This window comes from Plasmodium malariae, assembly GCF_900090045.1.
Source record: "Plasmodium malariae genome assembly, chromosome: 11".
Classification (NCBI taxonomy): Eukaryota; Apicomplexa; class Aconoidasida; order Haemosporida; family Plasmodiidae; genus Plasmodium; species Plasmodium malariae.
The window spans coordinates 1,983,610-2,003,658 of record NC_041785.1 but is presented as its reverse complement, the minus strand read 5'-3'; the positions used below and the strand labels follow the sequence as shown (position 1 = coordinate 2,003,658).

The window sequence follows — 20,049 nt, the reverse complement described above, 5'->3', positions numbered from 1 at the left end:
TATTTTGTCTACGTTAGGTTAAGTCAGAAACATTACTTAATTACACTTTTATTTTTTAAAACAATTTATGCATATATTTACAAATCCTACTTTTTTAAATTATCTGAACTTATCGTGTTCATAAAAAAAAAAAAAAAAAAATTCGTAAAAAATGGGGTTGAAGTAAGTTTTTTTTTTTTTTTTTTTTTTTTTTTTTTTAAATTGTATGGGCATGGTTACATATTTTTTTGTCTTCCGAAAAATGGAAAAAGGATGAAAGTAAATATATATGTACGTGTACATAATTTTATGTATGTTTGTACGTAAGTACTTATATAAACACATATATGCATATTTAAGTATATGTATATTTACTTATGTATATATATTTACTTATGTATGTATATTTACTTATATATGTATATACTTATATATGTATATTTACTTATATATGTATATTTACTTATATATGTATATTTACTTATATATGTATATTTACTTATATATGTATATTTACTATATATGTATATTTACTTATATATGTATATTACTTATATATGTATATTTACTTATATATGTATATTTACTTATATATGTATATTTACTTATATATGTATATTTACTTATATATGTATATTTACTTATATATGTATATTTACTTATATATGTATATTTACTTATATATGTATATTTACTTATATATGTAATATGTGTAAGCAAAAATATGAATGCTGATGTTACAATCTTCTCTTGATCAAAATTTTGCTTTTTTTTTAAAAAAAAAGAAGGCACATTACAACGTTATAAATGCATGTACAAGAAAAAAAAAAAAAAAAAAAAAAAATAAATAAATTAAATTTCAAATCGAATATAAAATCCAGTTCCATTTACAATTATGGCAGTTTCATCTTCTATTTTTTATAATAACTATATATGAATAAAAAAAAAAAAAAAAAAGGAAAAAGCAATAAATGGAGCAAAATTAACAGAATTAAAACAAAGGATTTATAAATATTTTTACATGTACATATATATACATATGAGAGTATAAATATACATGTAAATAAGTTATATACATAAACATAAATATGTACATGTGTTTACATATATATATGTAACTATGTACATATACCAATATTTTACACAAAGTTGAGGTTAATCCAATAAATAGCTATTTGAAAATATAGAGAAAAAATGAATTTTTTTTTTTTCTTATGTGATATTTTATTTTATCTGTATTTTGTTTCTGCCCAAGTAAGGCAAAATGAAAAAAAAAAGAAAAAAAAATAATAAAACAGAATAATATAATTCGCAAAATAGAAGCATTCCAACAAAAGACGTTAAAAATAGTAACATGACAAATATCGAGAGAACTAAAAGAATCCGTTAACAAACTAGTGAAAGAGTTGTTTAATTTTATATGCCGTTCATTTATTTTATTTACAGACAGGAGTAGTGTATGATGAAAACCAGAAGAGCGTTCAGTTCCATATTACCTTGTGGTAATCATATGTATATGTATAATATATATATGTGTGTATGTTTGTATTCTATACATACCTACATGCACCTACGTTTGTATCTATGTGTGCGCATATGTTTATATATTTTTATAAACATTTGCGCCTATGTGATTACATTTTTGTGCATATATTGTTGCGTTTATATTTTTACGTTAATCTTATAATATGAACTGAAAAGAGCTAAAAAACAGCTATTATATATGCTGTAAATTTTCCCCAAATATACACTTGAATAGTTCATAAATGCATAAATTGCAAATAAGCAGCAGTTGCGTATAAATGATATAGAATGCACTTGCATCTGTGTAAACGTGTTCATATTTTTTATTTTTATTTTATCTAAATTGTTTTTTATTTTATCTAAATTTTTTATTTTATCTAAATTGTTTTTTATTTTATCTCATTTATTTTTTATTTAATTTTTTTTTCCCCTTTTATAACAGGATCGTGATAACTTGTATCATTGCATTCCTTTTGGGAACCTATGCCACGCTTGAAATCTCTAAAGTAAAAATTGAAAAAATACTTTTTATAGTTAAATATGCAATTGCGTATGTGTATACAAGTAATTATGTGCATATATATGTAAGCTCCTCTGCACGTATATGTATATATATGTGCACGTATTCATGTACGTACATTTATTCAATTTATATAGACAAAGGACTCATTGCTGTACTCAAAGATTAACACATCCAACAACGCAAAATGAAAGACTAGAGAAAATCAGCATTTAATTTTTTTTTTTTGTTTTAAAGTATATTATCCTTTTATTTTGAGAAATAAAAAAAATTTTCTTTTAAAAGACATTATTTCCTCATAATCCTTTTTACTTATTTCCGATAATGGTAATGATGTGTTGAAGATAAAAAAGAGTAGTGGAATGTTGCATATATATATATATATATATATATATATATATATATATATATATCATATATATATACTTACATACATACGTACTCGCATACATAAATAGATGCATACATACATACATACATATATACATACATATATACTTACATTTATATGTATAGGTGTGTAAACGCAATCTCGCTTATTTCACGTTTCATAATACATACCATATATGTGCATATATACACGTTTTATTGCATAAGGACGAAATTTAAATCGTATCATTACTTCTCATCCTTGTACTTTATTTTTACTCTGTTATCTTCCATATATTTTAATTTTTTTTTTTTTTTTTTTTTTTGTATTTCTTGTTTTAAAATTATTTTATATATATAAGATATTACAGCATTATTTTATATCTTTATTTTTTCAAAATTTATATTTCTACAATAAGCAAAAAATGTGCAACGTTTGATTGATATGCTAAGGACAGACTTGTTACGCACAAACATAAGTTATGCACATGTATATAATATTTTCGCTCTTCCCTTTTTTCTTTTTTAATTTTCATAAGAGTACCATTTTACAGAAATGAACACAAAAAATGTTCGTTTGATTGCATATATTACATATATATTTGAATTTTGTATGTGTCAACACTCGCAAAAATAAAGTAAAATAGAATAAAATAAAAAATAATAAAACAAAATGAAATAATATTTTCATAGAATATTATAAATTAGTTTGAAAAGGTAGCATTGGAATATTTATTACTACTCGAAAACTTGAGGTGAACAATTTTCCTTTCCATTTTAAGCAAGTATTTATTTTAAAGCATGCGTATTAAGTTTAACACCTATTTCTTTGCATTTTTTAAATTTATTTTTATCTTTTTTTTTTTCAAGTGAACGTTATAAGGCGAACTTTTGATTATTATTTTGTTCAATCGTTTCTTTGTATTGTTGCTTGTTTCTTTTATTCCTTCTTTTTTTTTTTTTTTTTTTTTTTTTTGCTTCCTCTTAACTCTTTCGTATGAACTATAGTAGTAAAAATATTTTTTAAACAAAAAAGAAAAAAAATTTTGAACACGTTGTAACACCAGTGACTGTAAACATTGCTATCCATTCTTTTTGAAGACTAAGCAGGAAAGTAAAAATGAAGAAGATCTTTTATTGGTGTACATTTGTCGTTCTTGGTAACAAAGAAAAAAAAAAAATGCACACACACACAAAATAACATACAACAAATAACATATAACGAGTAGCAGTGAAACCAATATAATACCTAAGCATCAGTTAAAAATAAATGTTGAACATCCTTTTTTTTTTTGTATTAGCTGAAAAGATAAAATGTGAGTCATTAATTTTAATAATGAACATTTCCAAAAATTATCAGGCACAGCAATCCCGTTAGGCATATCTGCGTTAAGCCTATGTTACCTTAATGTTGACAAGCAGAAAAATGAAGAACATTCTTACAATAACGAATATCGTAGAAAACAAAGAGAAAGTTTGGGGATGGAAAAGAAGGAAACAAATTAAACTATATTATTTTATGTTGTTATTACACACATATAATTATTCTTACCAAAGCATGACTGTGGACTGCGCATAAATTAAAGAGGTTCTGTGATATAGAGAAAAGAAAACACATACGCATACAAGCAAGCGTACATACACACACTTATGTATATCTGTATGTATATGTCTACCTTCTAAACTTCATGATGTTATAAAAGTACAACGAGCTCATAATAGTTGTTTTTAAGCATTGACAGGGCAAGAAACTTGATAACAAAATGGAAGGACAGAAAAGCTCGAAAAAAAAAAAAAAAAAAAATTAGGGTTAAAAAGTTTTGTTAATTTGTTTAGCACTGGAAAAATGAAAAAAAAATAATACAAAACGTAAATTATAAACAAAACGTAAATTATAAACAAAACGTAAATTATAAACAAAACGTAAATTATAAACAAAACGTAAATTATAAACAAAACGTAAATTATAAACAAAACGTAAATTATAAACAAAACATAAAATATAAGTAAAATACTGCAAAAAACATAAAGCATAAAAAGCAAATAAATAAAACTTAACAAAGGTGTAAAACAATGAAAGGGGAAAACGGTGGTGCACTACTATTGTGCGCGAAGTGCTAAAAAGCGGAATTTTTAATCTATTTAAAACCTTTTAATCATTAAAAAATAAAATTAATAAATGAAAAGATTAGAAAAAAAGAAAAAAAAAAAAAAAAGAAAAGATATTAAATGAATTATAAGTATTACTATTATATATAAGAGAAAAGTGGAAAAAAGAAAAAAAAAAAAAAAAAACCTAAGATTAATAAAACAACAAAACCAAAAGTTTTATGTGTCATAAAGTATTTCGGATAGTGCCTTTGTTTATAGGCTAATTATTTAGTCGTCCTCGTAAAGGTGCTTCTACTATTCAGGGAATTGGAAGCAGAATTAGTAGCACTATCACTAGTAGACGTTTCATTAGTAGTAATTCCAGAGGTAGTACCACCCATGGAAGCAGTGATGGTCGCTCCATTGTCACTATCACGTATTGCGTCCATAAGGTAAACGTTACTAGTTTTTCCTGTGTTGTGAAAAATATTTATCAGTTTGTCAGTTTCAGAAAATCCATGTGGGTTGTTTCCAAGATTAAAGAAGCCTAATTTATTCATTTTTTCCGAGTACTTATTTAGTAAATTATGTTTTTTGTATGAATCTTTAATTGCTTCATCTAATTCGTTTTTGGTTTTTTCATCTACAGTAAACTTTCCCATATGAGAAGGTATTGCCATATGTTTTTCTATTTTTTTTAATTTTTCATTTATTTCGTTATCTATAAATTTAGTAGAGGTTGTATTAGTAGTATTTTTTCTTTCTATATTATCCGTATATGATCTATAAGTATTTTGTTTTTCAATATTGTCATCTTCCTCATTATTTATACCATTTTCATTCCTAACTTCATCGAGTATCTTCCCCTTTTTGTGTTCCTCGTCTCCACCATCTAAATGTTTATGTAATTCTTCTTCAAGCACATTATTTTCATTACTCTCCTCGACCCTAACATTTCCAAACTTATGTTCCTTTTTGTCTAATTTGTTACTTATCTCTTTTTTTATCCTTTTCTGTTCAGTTTCCATCATTTCTGATATGTTCTTTTGCTCTGGTAGCATTTCATCAATGGCATTCATTTCTTCTGATTGGATTCCTAACTCTTCATCTATTTGGTTGTCATTCGTTTCATATAATAACTTAGCTTCGTCCGTTTCCTCTACGTTTTGAGAAGCTTCTCCTGATTGAGATTTATCATGTCTTTTTGTATTATCAGCCGAGTAGTTCGTTCCATCATCCTCTATATCATTCGTTGCATCGTTCACTGTGCCATTTCTTGCGGCGTTATCTATACCATTGTGCGCATCGTCCTCTATACCATTGTGCGCATCGTCTTCTATACCATTCCGCGCATCGTTCGCTATACTATTCTGCTCATCCTTCGATAAGTTAGGTTTTTCCCCCTTAACTTTCGAGCGCAGTTCTCTCCTTAGTCTTTCATTCAGTTCTTTGTCTTCTTCACTCTCCTGTCGTTTTAGTAATTCCTTCTCAAAGTTAATTTCTCTTTGCAGCCTTAATAACTCTTCTTTTTCCCTTTCAATTTGCATATGTGCCTTAACGTTCTTTTCGTGCATATTTTTCTTATCCTCCTCCAACTTTTTTTTTTCCTCTTCCAGTAATTTTAGTTCTTGTATTTTCCTTTGCTCTAAGAATGCTCTTTTCTTTTCTATTTCATGCTGTTCCTCCTTTATTTTTCGATGCTCTTCGAATTGCATTTCTCCTCTCTTTTTTTTCTCCTCTTCCAACTTTTTCTTTTCGTCTTCAATTACTTTCATTTGTTGTAATTTCTTTTCTTCAATGAAACCCCTTTCTTTCTTAATCCTTTCTGCCTCCTCCCTTTTCTTAGCTTCTAGCTCATTTCTTTGTTCCTCTAATTGTTTTTTCCGTTCATATAGCATTTCTTCTTTCTTACGCAGCTCCCTCCTTTGCGCTTCGGCTTCGTCACTCGTCTGCTTCTTCAACTCGTCATTTGTCTGTTGCTTCTTCGCCTCTTCACTTGCCTGCTGCTTCTCCTCCTCCTCCACGTTTATTTGCTGCATTTTCTTTTGCTCAATAAACTGCCTTTCTTTCTCAACCCTTTCTGCTTCTTCTACCCTTTTCTGCGCTTCGAATTGATCTTTTTGCTCCTCCAGTTGTTTTCTCTTTTCATGTGGTATATTCCCTTCCCCGAGCAACTCTGTTCTTCGTTCCGCCTTCTCTTCATAAATGTTTTGCTGCTTCATCGCTTCCTTCTCATACGTCTCTTGCTGATTCATTGCCTCCTCCTCATACACCTGCTGCTGCTTCATCGCCTCTTCTTCCTCATACATATCTAGCTTCTCCACCGCCTCATTAGGTTCCTTTGGCCCTTTCCTAAAAATGGACTTACGGGGTGTACTACTACTCATTAGGCTGTGGCTAGTAAAAACTGACTCTTTCCCATTTTGCTCATTTTGCCCATTTTGCTCATTTTGCCCATTTTGCTCATTTTGCCCATTTTGTCCATTTTGCTCATTTTGCCCATTTTGCCCATTTTGCCCATTTCTTCCAATTTGTCCAATAGTGTTACCGCTTATTTGAGCGGGTGTAATATGATGAGGGTCTACTACAACTGTGGAGGATACCACATGCCACCACGCCTTTTCCCCTTTTGAAGCGAACTTATATTCATCATTTAACACTCTGATATATGTAGGTGTTTTGACTGCACCCCTTTGGAAGGGAGTTTTATATAACAATGAAAGGGTGTTCTTATCATTGTTATATAACTTGGTTAATAATTTTTTAAACCATTTTGATTCTAAAATAGTCTCATCTTCTTTGTTACTCATATCATGAAATTGCCAATCAAGTCTATCAAGATATACAACAGGGAGGAAATAATAAAGAAGACGAAACGAATTACACATACTTTTATGTACATTATCAGGTTTACAATAGAATTCGTATGTACTCCAAACAGTATTGTTGTCATCCAGTTTTGTGGACGTAGTTCCCTCTATGATGATTTCTCTTCTGTCTTTTTTGATTTGACCAAAGGATCCATATACATTCATACATTCAAAGGAACCATACTGAGCATTCATAACTTGATTAGGTGATAACACATTATGAACAAAAAAAAAGACAAAATAAACAAATAGGATAAAATAGCAATATTGAAATGTATATTTAAATATGAATCTTTGATTATTTAAAAAGAAAAGAGATAAAACTAGCAGACAAATTAAATGAATAAAAAATAAAAAATTCCAATATAAATTAACAAAACCATGAAAGAAAATTATGTTAGAGTATATTAGTAGTAAACCACTGAGTAAACCCATTTGGCTAATTAAATATGATAACACATTGTTTGTATATAAAAATAAGTAACACATATATATTGTCAAAAGGAGTACATAGGAGTAGAAAAATAAAGCGCTATTTTTACAGTATGCAATGGATAAAAAGGTAAGGATTACAACTAACGTAGAACAAAATATATGAACAATTATTTCTAATGATACGTTGTAATTTCTTCTTATATATTGTAACCCATTTTGCAAAATTAACCACTTAAATATAGTACATATGTCGTTTTTTACATTTATGATATAACTTACATTGATGATGGCATTTCCATTTTCGTTTTCATTATTATTATTATGACTATTATTGTAAAAATTGATTTCTCTACTTGAGCATTTTCCTGATATTAGACACTCCTCTTCCGTTACTGCCCTACCTCCTTCATGTTCAATGTCGATGTTGAAGTACGAGTCATAAATTTTATTAATCTCCTCTTCACCAACCCCAGTACAATAAAATATATTGAAACTTTTAAAGTAACGCTGACTCTTATTCTTTTCTGCTAATTTTTCCTTAACTACTTTAAGGACTTCATTTCGTTTCGACTTGAAAAAAAAAGGAAGTAAAACTTTATCATCAAAACAATACATCAATGGTGCTAGGAGTAACAGGTAGAATAAATAAAAATTTCCAGTGATAAAATTTAAAACGCAGTAGAAAAAAAGGACACTACCTCCAACTAGCCGAAAAGATCTAATAGGAAATAAAACAAAAAAAGAGAAAACACATTCACATATTATACAAAACAAGTTGTCCAATTTACTAACTAGAACACTCGAATGAAATAAATATGATATAGTGGAAGGTAGTGGCTGAGTTTCATATAAGTAATATTTTCCTTCCAAACGACTCCATAATTCGCTATTCTTGAATCGAATTAAACTTGTACCTAACAATACTTTAAATACAAAAAACCTACATATGTATTTCATTAAACAAGTTGTCGAGTATTTACTCTTTAAGGGGTTTTCCCATAATGGTATAACAAACAAACATAGGAACACTAATTCCAGTAACTCTATTTCAAATACATAGTTAAACCATATATTCCCTATGCTATAAATCGACTGAAGAATGATATATATAGGTACCACAGTCACTAAGTTTATGCGGTTCAGGAGAAGGCTAACCACACTTAACATTATGCCTTAAGGGGGAGGGGAGAGGATGGAATAAAAAAAAAAAAAAAAAAAAAGGAAAAAAAAAAAAATAAAATACAACATACAGCGCAGTGGTTACAATGTAAAACAGCGGCTAGATTGGGCGCATCTGCGTGCACCACCCCGGTGGGCATCATCACACTGTCGACGAGGATATACATATGCATGCGTATGTATATCTATAGATATCGCGTTGTAATGTGCAATTGCCCGCTGTGGGAACACATTCTGATGTCTGTTTTGTATTATTTAGTACTATTTAGTACTATTTTGTATTATTATTATTATTATTATTATTATTATTATTATTATTATTATTATTATTATTATTATTATTATTATTATTATTATTATTATTATTATTATTATTATTATTATTATTATTATTATTATTATTATTATTATTATTATTATTATTATTATTATTATTATTATTATTATTATTATTATTATTATTATTATTATTATTATTATTATTATTATTATTTTATTTTATTTTATTTTATTTTATTTTATTTTATTTTATTTTATTTTATTTTATTTTTTTTTATTTTTTTTTTTTTTTTCCTTTGCTTTTTCTTAGCTGCACTCACCTACGAGCGGCAAGAGGTTAATAACAAAATCGGTAACTGGAAGGAGCCAAAAAAGGGAGTGAAAATTCTGAAATTTTGTCCATACATTTTCCCCCCTTAACTCTTCAAATACTCTGTTGACGTATTCCCTTGCTGGTGTGAGTCCGTCCTTGCCGATAAGTGCTACATTCTGTGTGAAGAGAAGGTATCACGTGAGGGCAGAAAAAAAAAAAAAAATTAATAAAAATAAAACAAAAAAATTAGCACTAAAAAATATACGATATGTAAGAGGAACAATGTGCCTTCCTTTTTGACCCTTTGGGTGAGTTCCTTCATTTATTTTGCATTTTTTTGAAGGAGTCGCATTTTTTACACAATCGGAAAATTTGTTTGTTTATTTTATTCTTTATTTTTTCCTTGTTTTTTTTTTTTTTTCCTGCTTCACCTGATTCCAAGATACAACAAAAGAGAAGAAGCAAGACAACAGAATTATTCTCGTGTAAATCTGCAGAGATGTATGAGCATGTGCATTAGTCTTTACACATTTGCAGTTTTTCTTTTTTTTTTTTTTTTTTTTGGTTTACTAAGATTGGTTCAAATTCATTGCACACGCTTAATATGCAACTGATTATGGAGCTGCTTGTACAACTGTGTGTGCTAATTCAGTTTGCTACTTGGCTTTTTCCTCTGCTTACTATTTGTGCGCACCAGAATGTGTTTTCCAAGGCTTTGCTTTTGTACTGGAATGTTTCACTACTTGTCGAGTTTTGTATAAACGTTTTTTCAAAAAAAATTTTTATGTAATTTTTTATTGTGGTTAAACTTTGAATACTGTCTATTTCTTTGTTATTGATCAAAATTTTTGTTGATTTGTTTATGTCATTTTTTTCCATTTTTTTTTTTTTTTTTTTTCTTTTTTCTTTTCTTTTTTCCTCTCTACCCTGGGTCCATACACACACACTTAGCACTTTTTTTGCTTTTACGCGTTGAATGTTTTTTAAATATTTATATATATATATGCTTTCCTTATGTTTATGTAAAAATGATGAAAATAAAAAGAGTTAAGTGAAACAACATTATTATGTCTATCAGTTTAAGGAGGTCTACTTTTTTATTTCGTTTCTCTACATTTGCGTGTGTATGAATATGCATATGTGGGTGTACACAAGTACACATATGCGCAATATACATATATGTATATACATGTACATGTAAATCGAACAAAAAAAATGAAGATTAAACGTGTAAACCCTAAAAGAGTACGAAATTGTATGATGGCTTTTTTTTTTTTTTTTTTTTTTTTTTTTTGTTAGCAGCTATGCTGGTATTACAGTAAAAATGTTAAGACGTTAAATAGGTATTATTCCAAAGGATTTAGCGTGTACGGTACACATATATACATGCACTCACCTATACACATACATATACCCATAATTATACCCGTATACATACCTACACACATACCCATACCCATACATATATACATGTATATACGTGTAGTACATATATTTAAGTCAATGTACATGGTGTGTCAAATTAAGATTTACTAGAAAACGTACGTACACTACCCTTTAAATTTAGTTTCACCTAACGTACATATGAATTGTAAAAGTGCGCCGGTACGTACGGCCGTACACATGCATGTGTTTATTCGTTTATTCGTTTATGCATGTACATATACATATATATGTACAATTTTTCTTTTTTTCTTTTTTTTTTTCCTTGTTCGAAATGTATGCATGAAGGGTGCGCATGTATATGCACGTTACTGGACGCGAACAGAATGCTTAAAGGCATCAAACGTCAGATGCCGCTAGGGATAAAAATTTTTTTTTTAAAAAAAATCCTGCTGAGCATAAAATTCGAAGGTGTGAACACAAACATATCCAATTGTACATACGTATGTGTTAATGTATGTATGTATACACATACATATACTGATGCATACACTATTAACAGTGTTGTACGCTTTTGCTATATGCGGATAATGTTTTTTAAAAAAAAAAGAAAAAAAAAAAAAAAAAAGAGCAGTGCATACTATAACATAACATATCTAAGACGAGAAGAGAAGAGAAGAAAAGAAGAGCGGAACAAAGTGAAAAATAAATACCATATGTACAAGTCATATTAACAAAAGTTATAAGCACTAAGCGTTAATCTGTTTATGGTCTATATCGATACCATAAAAAGAGGGGTACACAGAAGGGTAAACAGAAGGGTATACAGAGTGGTAAACAGATCGACAGAGTAGTATATATGTAGGGAACAAATTAGTACAATGACTGTATCGAACGATATTAAGTTATTGCATTCATTAAGAACAATTTTTAATTCTCTACAATACATATAACATATAACATATATACATTTATGTAATAACACAAAACTGTATTTTCACTTACTGCTAAATTATTTTCATTCATATATATTACGCTCACTCATAGTACTTGTTAACGTACGGTTATTTCCTCTTTATATTCCTTTACGTGGCAAGTGCTATATTAGCAAGCACACAGGAAAGTTCGATAAAAAATTGAACATCGATTTTTTTGAGATACCAATGTTTCACTCTTGCTTATTATTTTTCATTATTTCTTTGCATTTCCAATTCCTCTGCACCCTTGTCTTATAACCCTACAATTATTATTTTTTTTAATTTCCAATGTATAATACACACCGTGTGCTCACGATGCCCTCGTGGAGTACCCCATTTCCCGTCATTCCGACCATTTTAAAATTAACAGTGCACATATACATGTGCACGCACAGGTATATTTGTATATACCCATATAAATGCACTAACATAAATGTACTCATACAAATATACATAAATAAACATATATATATATATGTATATGTATATGTATACATATACGCATGCAAACGGACCGCCAAATTATCTTAACAGCTGTTTAAATGAACTAGCAAAAAAAATTAGTAAATAAAAAAAATAAAAAATAGAATAAAATTATAATATAATTGCTTCCCCTTCCTACTCCCCGATAATATACAACATCGCAACTGACACATTTTTCCTCTAATTTCTACTTCACCCCCATCGGTTTGCTTACTTCATTACATTCATTATGGACAAGTTTCCAGTGTGTTCCCTCCTCTTGAGCAACTGAATAATAACAATGCTTCTTCGATTATATGATTAATGTACGCACAATATATACATACATACATACGTACACATACATACATACATACGTACAAATACATACATACGTACACATACATACATACATACGTACAAATACATACGTACGTACACATACATACATACACATACATACATACATACATACACATACATTTATGTACAATATAATGACAAAATGGTAATATGTGCCTGAATATTTAATTAAGTACAATGAAATAACATTCGTATTATTTCTTAAAGTAAATCATTTATAACACTAGTATTTTTTCTCATTGTAAAAAAAAAAAAAAAAAAAAAAAAAAAAAAAAATTGCCATATGCATATAATGTAATAAAAAAATAAAATAAAAAAAATTTCTTTTCAGTAAATTTTGTAAAAATTTAGAATTCGGTCCTGTTTAGCTATACATATATATATATATGCATACACGTATGTATGTACACATATATATATTTACGCTATTTAATGTTTATTGTTTTTTCTTTCAACTTATTCCCCTCGGATGTTTGCGTTAATTACGAAAACACGCCTGTTCCCATGTAACAGTTAATTATTCTGTTTCAATTTAAAAGGCAATTTATGTTATATGTACCTATGCACGTACATATGTATGCTTGTGTGTACATATATCTATATGTAGCCTTCTTAGTTTTGAAAAACTGGAACAATATTAATATGTTACTCTTCTCACCTCTTTCCCTTTCATTGTTTTATTAAAAATTAAATGGTACATTTAATATGTACATTTTCGCTGTCCTTATGATTCCAGTGTTCTTAACGTATTTTGGTATATTAGAAAGCTTTATAATTAATAAAAGGGTAGTGACAAGCAATAATTTTTTTTTATTTTCTTTTGCAAAAACAAAGAAAAACACAACTGAGCAAATTACCACAGGGAAGAACAAAAACATCAAAGGAAAAAAAGCAAGAAAACAGAGTGTAATAATAAAGAGAAATTTGGCAGAACCAAGATATATGTAGCGCACCATATATACCTGTATCATTTGCATATGTGCTCATGTGCTTGTTCATACATTAGCGCATTCGTGCCAATTTTGTGCGTGTTTATATGTCCATATATGCAATGTGGATATGTATATATATACCCACATGAGTGCATGTGCTTCCACATTCACATCCTTTCCCCTGCCCACTCGTTACAGAAAATTTTGCAAAATCTGCTCAAGGAAAATGTGGAAAAAGTAGAGAAAAAAAATTTTCCCCATTCCGGAAATTTAGATGTTGATAAAGAAATACTAGAAGGTAAAAGAATACCAAGACTACGAATTAAAAATACGAACAATCATATTTACGCTACAGTGATAGATGATTATAACAGGCACATATTATGTTTCTCTTGTTCTCAAGATCCAAATTTATCAAGTCTGATAGGGACATACAGAAAAAAGGCAACTAACAGAGTTGTAAATAATGGCCGAACTATTAAATCTGCTTGGGAAATTGGTAAGGACATTGCAAGGAAAGCTTTAAACAAAGGCATTTCAAAAGTAAAATTTGATAGAGCTAAATATAGGTATGCAGGAAAGGTGGAAGCGTTGGCGGAGGGCGCTAGGGCGGTTGGTCTGTTGCTTTAATTAGCAGCATATGCATGCATGTATACATGCGTGTATACATGTATGTGTGTATATAATATGTAGATACGCATTTTGAACTGTCGTATTGCTACATGCCCACGCGTACTTTATGGTACGAAAAAAAAATAAAAAAAAAAAAAAATAGAATATAAATACAATAAAGTAACAATAAAGTAACAATAAAGGAATAAAACAAGAAAATAAAAACGAAATGAGCTTTTTTTTTTTGGTAATTTTTGCGTTACACACATATATGTGCATAAGTGCGTACAAACAAAATATGCATATGTATATCTTCCTTACAACGTTAACACTGAAGTAATATTTTAAAAATTTCATATAGCATAAAAGAGAAGTAAAAAGACGTTAACACATAGAGCATGTAGTTTCCATACGTAGTAATATGAGCAACTTGTCATACATTTTATTATAAGGTTAGAAAAAACAATGTCAAATGAAGTGTTTTCCATGCCATCTGTTCTACCATATTACAACATTACATCGTTACAACATATACGGCCGAACGTTTTACCTATCCACTATCGCAGTTAAGTGATGTGGTTGGCGCATGTCTACATTTTTTCCCTTAATATTTTATCGGAAACATGCAAAAGATGCACCCACAGGTCCACTTGCCATGATATTACCAAACTTATCAGAATGAATTATTTCACAATTATATTTTTTATTTAAATTTGTTTTAAAATGAATGAACAAAATTACAAATTTTCTACAGTATGTAGGTTTTTTTTTGCATATATTTGGCCTCAAATTCGAGAACGCTAACAAGTAAAATTAAGAAGTAATAACATTTATTCTATGATCACACAAAAAAAAGGGAAAAAAAAAAAAAAAAAAAAATGAACACGTCAGAAGCTATCAAATTTGACTAACTTATTTTGGTCCACATTTTTGCGAACGAACCCATTTTCGCCTGACCTGTTCATTTTTTTCCATTTCTCGGGATAAATTTATATGAACGTTCATAAAAAATGGCAATTAGACATAATAAGTAATATGTGTGCAAAAGGAATTATTGTTTCTTTTTTTTGTTTTTTTTTATTGCTCATTCATAATCTTCATCATTGAAAAAAAATTCCTCAATGTCATCAATTTGTTCTTCGAGTGTTTTCCCATTTTTTAAATTGCTCGACATTTGGTCTTTGTATATGTTTGAATTTTCTCTTTTACTTATACCTAAAATTTTGTCTTTTTTAAAACCACCACTACTACTTGGACCAATACTCTTTCCCTTTTTTTCGTCATCCGACTCTTCATCTTCCCCTTGAATTTTTCTACCACCGTTGATTAGCACCGCTTTACCAGTTGACATACCGCAATTTTTCTGTTGCTCCATTTTTAACGTTTCCTCTTTATAAAAATCATCAATATTTAAAAAAATACGTGAATTAATTATATTATTCATACTATTCATACTATTCATATTATTCATACTATTCATACTATTCATATTATTCATACTATTCATACTATTCATACTATTCATACTATTCATATTATTTATACTGTTCATACAGTTCATACTGTTAATACTGTTTTTTAATTTTACATCTTTTGAGGAAACACTTGCTATTGTATTTTTGTTTGTTTTTATATCCTCCTTGTTGATATGCTCCGTTTTTGGTAAATCCTTTTCTGCAAACTCTGGGAGGTCCACATAAGATGGTAACTTCTTATTTAAAATATTTGAAACTGTGTTAAGTTGGTATATGGTTTGAGTCTTCTTTTTGTCCTTAAAACTCAGATTTGCATCATAATTTTGTAATGATTCCAGTAAGGTATCATTCATTCTGTGTGCCATACTTTTTACATCTTCCCTACTCTTTCCGCTTACTGCGTCTACCACCTTCTTTCCACTTAATATGCCTTCCCCATTTTTTCCACCTACGCTTCGTACGCTCTTGGAACATAAACCAGAGGAAGGTGAGCTAACCACCGCACCCGTATTTATAATAGCACATTTCAAAAAGTACAATGGCAAAGAGTAATCATCTATTTTTTCGTTAAACAGATCCCTTTTAAAAACACTGTATTTGAGAATATTCTTTGAATACAACTCCTTTATTTTAAGCATAATGTGAACATAAAATTTACTAGTTTCCTGAACATCGAAGTTTTCATCCTTTAATCCTAGAAGGAATGTTTTATTACATAACTGCTCAAATTTGGCAAAATCGTTTTTTAATTTAATTTTAAATGCTTCTTTCCTACTTGTTTTATCCTCCTCCTTTTTATGTATATCACCTTTTGTACTAATACCATTACTCTCTTCACTATAAATGCTTCTACTTCTTATGTGCGTTTTCCTATCATTGTAAAGTTGGGGTCTACTCTTTCTTTCTTCCTCGTCAAGAGCTCCCACCTGTTTGTCGTTACAATGCAGACACAATGAATGTTCAGTGTGAATGTGGTTCGTTTGGCTCGGTTTGCGATTTTGACCTATTTGTCTGCTATGATCGCTATGGCCACTTTGTCCGCTTAACATGGAAAGAGGCCCCCCCTCCGTTGGAGGAGCATCAGCTGGTGACAAATCAACTGGAGGTTCATCAAAGAGGGGAGATAAAAAAATATGAGCATAATTAAATTTCCAAATATTAAAAACAAAATGAATTATTTGCATTTTCATAATATCGTCGTACTTTTGAAAAGACTTAACTAACATCCTAGCAACATCAAATAATAAAAGATGATCAATAAAATTTTGATAATTTGTTAAGGTCCATAAAACAGAAATTTGTACATCTTTCGTTTTTATTTTTAATAAAATTTTACATAAAAAAGAAGCGATTTTAATGATTTGTTTTTTTTCACTATGTTGTAATAATACTCTAAGGGATAGGATTGATTCATATGCATACAAATTTATATTCGAGTTAAGCATAATCATAATATACTTCATCACTCGCGAGAGGCATACAGGGTTTGTTAACGCTATATCAGTAATAATGGAAAAAGCTTTTTTAATGAAATACTCATCATTATCAGGCATATATAGAGCATGTAGTAACTCATCTAATACCAATATTTTGTTACTTGGATGTATAAGTGAATATAAAATATTAAGCTTCAACAATTTTTTACTTACACTATCTTTGCAGCTAATAAAGAAGAAAGATATATATGCAGAAAAATTTTCTTTTAAAGCTATAATTAATGGCTTAACACTTTTTAAAAATATTTCATACATCTCTTCATTTTTTTCTATAGTGCTTTTTATTAAACTTGTTAAAATTGCCTGCACAATGTTTTCTTTATATGTGAACTTGGTCAAATGGTAAAGGGATGAGGTTGCTATTATGACGACACTATAGCTACAGGAGCTTAACAGAATCAGAAGTTTCTCTATGAATATTTCAATATCCACCTCATAATTTTTGTACTCCTTGTACGTTTCATCGTTGTTCATGTAAAATGTCGAGGTTCCCTCTCTCCTATGGGAGGGACCCAATTGGTTGCTCGATTTGAGGCCATGTTTGCGACTAAGTTTACAGCTGCTACTGTGACTGCTGCTCCGACTTCCACCTGAATTTGCACCTCTATCTTTTTGTTCTTCCCCCCCTTCATCGCAGCCATTGGAATGGGGTAGCTTCATCCTCATTAGTCTGTCTTTGATGCTTTTGGTTGGATCCCTGTAAAACATTCGACAGTATCGCAGTAGCAGGTCCACCAGATACGTTTGATGAAAGGGATGCATAAGTAACAAATACTTACATAGTTTATAATAGTATGGGTGTAAAAAGGATAAGGAATTGTAGAGATGATAAAAATTGTCGTTTAACAACCTGTGCTTCTCTTCATGATCCTTGTTGTACATTATATTGTTATTTTCTTTGCCAGAATGTGGGGGGTCCTCATCTTTTACTTTATTTTTTTGAATTAATTTATTTACACGTTTATTAGACCCATCTTGATAACCAGGCAAATCTGTTTCACTCGTGTACGCAGTGCTACTCCCCATTTCGCTGCCAACGGATACATTGTTATTCCGAATCTCATCAGTGGTTGTGTAATGTAAGGAGTTGTCCACCTGAGGGGATCCCTCAAATGATTTGCTGTAACATCTATTGTGGATGAATCTTCTATTGTGGCTGCAGATTCCATTGTGATTGAGCTCGTTGCTACAGTTGATGCCATTTTTCCTATGAGCCACGTTACCGCTTTCCGGCGTGTCTGCTTCACACGCGTTGTAAGGATATTTCATTTGTTCTGCTACCTCGTCCTGCACATCCCCTCCATCTTTATTACTCCACTGGTAGTCCTCCACGTTACCGTATATACATATAGTATTAAAAGACACAACAGCTGCCGACACAACAATAAGATCCCTATCACTAATTAGGTCGAGAAGAATTTTCCTCAAAAATATGAATTGATCTTTGTCTATGATATATACAGATGGTATAACATCTGCGCAGGTTTTACGAACATAAGGAGATTTATCCTTTGACATCTTTTTCAATGATTCAATTAAAATGGTAATCATATCGATAGATTTTATACAAGACATAGCTCTAAGAGCATATGACCTTATTTGGTAGTTGTTATTATTTAAATCTTTTTTGAAAGAATTAACTGTTAACATTGTCAAATCAGCATTGCCTTCCGCATATAATATTAAATAATTATAAATTAATTTTTTTAAAATTAAATTATTTACTGATATATTTTTTAATACATCGAAAAAGAAATTAGACACATCTTTTTTCGAAATATGCGCAATTAATATATGCTTCATTGCTTCTATCTTTTTATATATATTATTATTTTCAAGATTATTTACTATTTCGTTTGTATCATATTTAGTCATATCGAAATATACCCCATCATTCAGTTTTATGTGCGATATTATATCCTTTACATTCGTAGCTGCCTTTTCGATTAAAGGCAATTTCATGTTAAATGGCAGTGATTCCATGATTACCTACAAAGGACCTAGCATAAATGTGGGTATGGGATCGAACAAAACCTATATTATCAAAGTTTGGACCACGCTTGCCAGTAATTCTACGTATATATACAGAAGTACATACATAAATGCTGCGTACGAAACGAGTATGCGAAGTGTATTACCTTTGCAGCAGAAGGATTCATCAACAGAACGATGTGGCAAAAGATCGATTAACCAAAAGACCGAAGGAGCAATTCAATGTAATTGAGGGACACTATCACCGATGATACGAAAAAAAATGTAGCTATTTAGAGCATTCAAGCAACGAATTTTACGCTATTCTACTCTCTCAAGCAGGCATATAAGCATATATACATATATACACATATACGTATATACACATATACATATATACACATATACATATATACACATATACATATATACACATATACGTATATACACACATACATATATACACATATACATATATACACATATACATATATACACGTATAAATGTTTATATATATGTATATATTATGGCCTATTCATGCGTATTCGTATGGCATTCTGCGCGTTCATAGCACTTTACATACTACGAAACAGCTTTTTTGCAAGTTCGCAAAATAACAAATTAAAATAAAATATTCGCAAGTTGTTGCTATTCTTAAAATGCTAATATATTCCTTAAAGAGTTTTTTAAAAAAAAAAAAAAAAAAAAAAAAGGGGTATTATTTTGTACTTTTTCAAAAATACAATGTACTACGATTTCTCAAGATGGGAGGCAAAAATATTTGCCACATTTTACCCCCTCGTTTTGTTATTTTATTT

The 20,049-nt window shown here is 29.5% G+C and overlaps 5 protein-coding genes across 5 annotated transcripts; 3 read left to right on the top strand and 2 right to left on the bottom strand.

Moving 5' to 3' along the window:
• Window positions 1–1,425: 1,425 nt before the first annotated feature.
• Window positions 1,426–2,214, top strand: PmUG01_11050100 (conserved Plasmodium protein, unknown function; the record flags this gene model as incomplete). The annotated part of the gene is made up of 3 exons (XM_029006169.1): window positions 1,426–1,481; window positions 1,946–2,009; window positions 2,161–2,214. Coding segments are annotated over 3 exons (174 nt in total), but the record flags the coding sequence as incomplete, so codon positions are not given.
• A 1,298-nt stretch (window positions 2,215–3,512) lies between these two features.
• Window positions 3,513–3,898, top strand: PmUG01_11050000 (conserved Plasmodium protein, unknown function; the record flags this gene model as incomplete). Its single annotated transcript, XM_029006168.1, has 2 exons — window positions 3,513–3,552; window positions 3,753–3,898. 2 exons carry the CDS (start codon window positions 3,513–3,515, stop codon window positions 3,896–3,898), a joined length of 186 nt encoding a protein of 61 aa, XP_028862684.1.
• Window positions 3,899–4,767: 869 nt separating this feature from the next.
• On the bottom strand, window positions 4,768–10,438 carry ROP14 (rhoptry protein ROP14, putative; the record flags this gene model as incomplete). Its single annotated transcript, XM_029006167.1, has 4 exons — window positions 4,768–8,960; window positions 9,567–9,735; window positions 9,991–10,050; window positions 10,241–10,438. 4 exons carry the CDS (start codon window positions 10,436–10,438, stop codon window positions 4,768–4,770), a joined length of 4,620 nt encoding a protein of 1,539 aa, XP_028862683.1.
• A 3,032-nt stretch (window positions 10,439–13,470) lies between these two features.
• Window positions 13,471–14,306, top strand: PmUG01_11049800 (apicoplast ribosomal protein L18 precursor, putative; the record flags this gene model as incomplete). The annotated part of the gene is made up of 2 exons (XM_029006165.1): window positions 13,471–13,650; window positions 13,875–14,306. 2 exons carry the CDS (start codon window positions 13,471–13,473, stop codon window positions 14,304–14,306), a joined length of 612 nt encoding a protein of 203 aa, XP_028862682.1.
• A 1,066-nt stretch (window positions 14,307–15,372) lies between these two features.
• Window positions 15,373–19,242, bottom strand: PmUG01_11049700 (AP-3 complex subunit beta, putative; the record flags this gene model as incomplete). Its single annotated transcript, XM_029006164.1, has 1 exon — window positions 15,373–19,242. One exon carries the CDS (start codon window positions 19,240–19,242, stop codon window positions 15,373–15,375), a length of 3,870 nt encoding a protein of 1,289 aa, XP_028862681.1.
• Window positions 19,243–20,049: the final 807 nt, after the last annotated feature.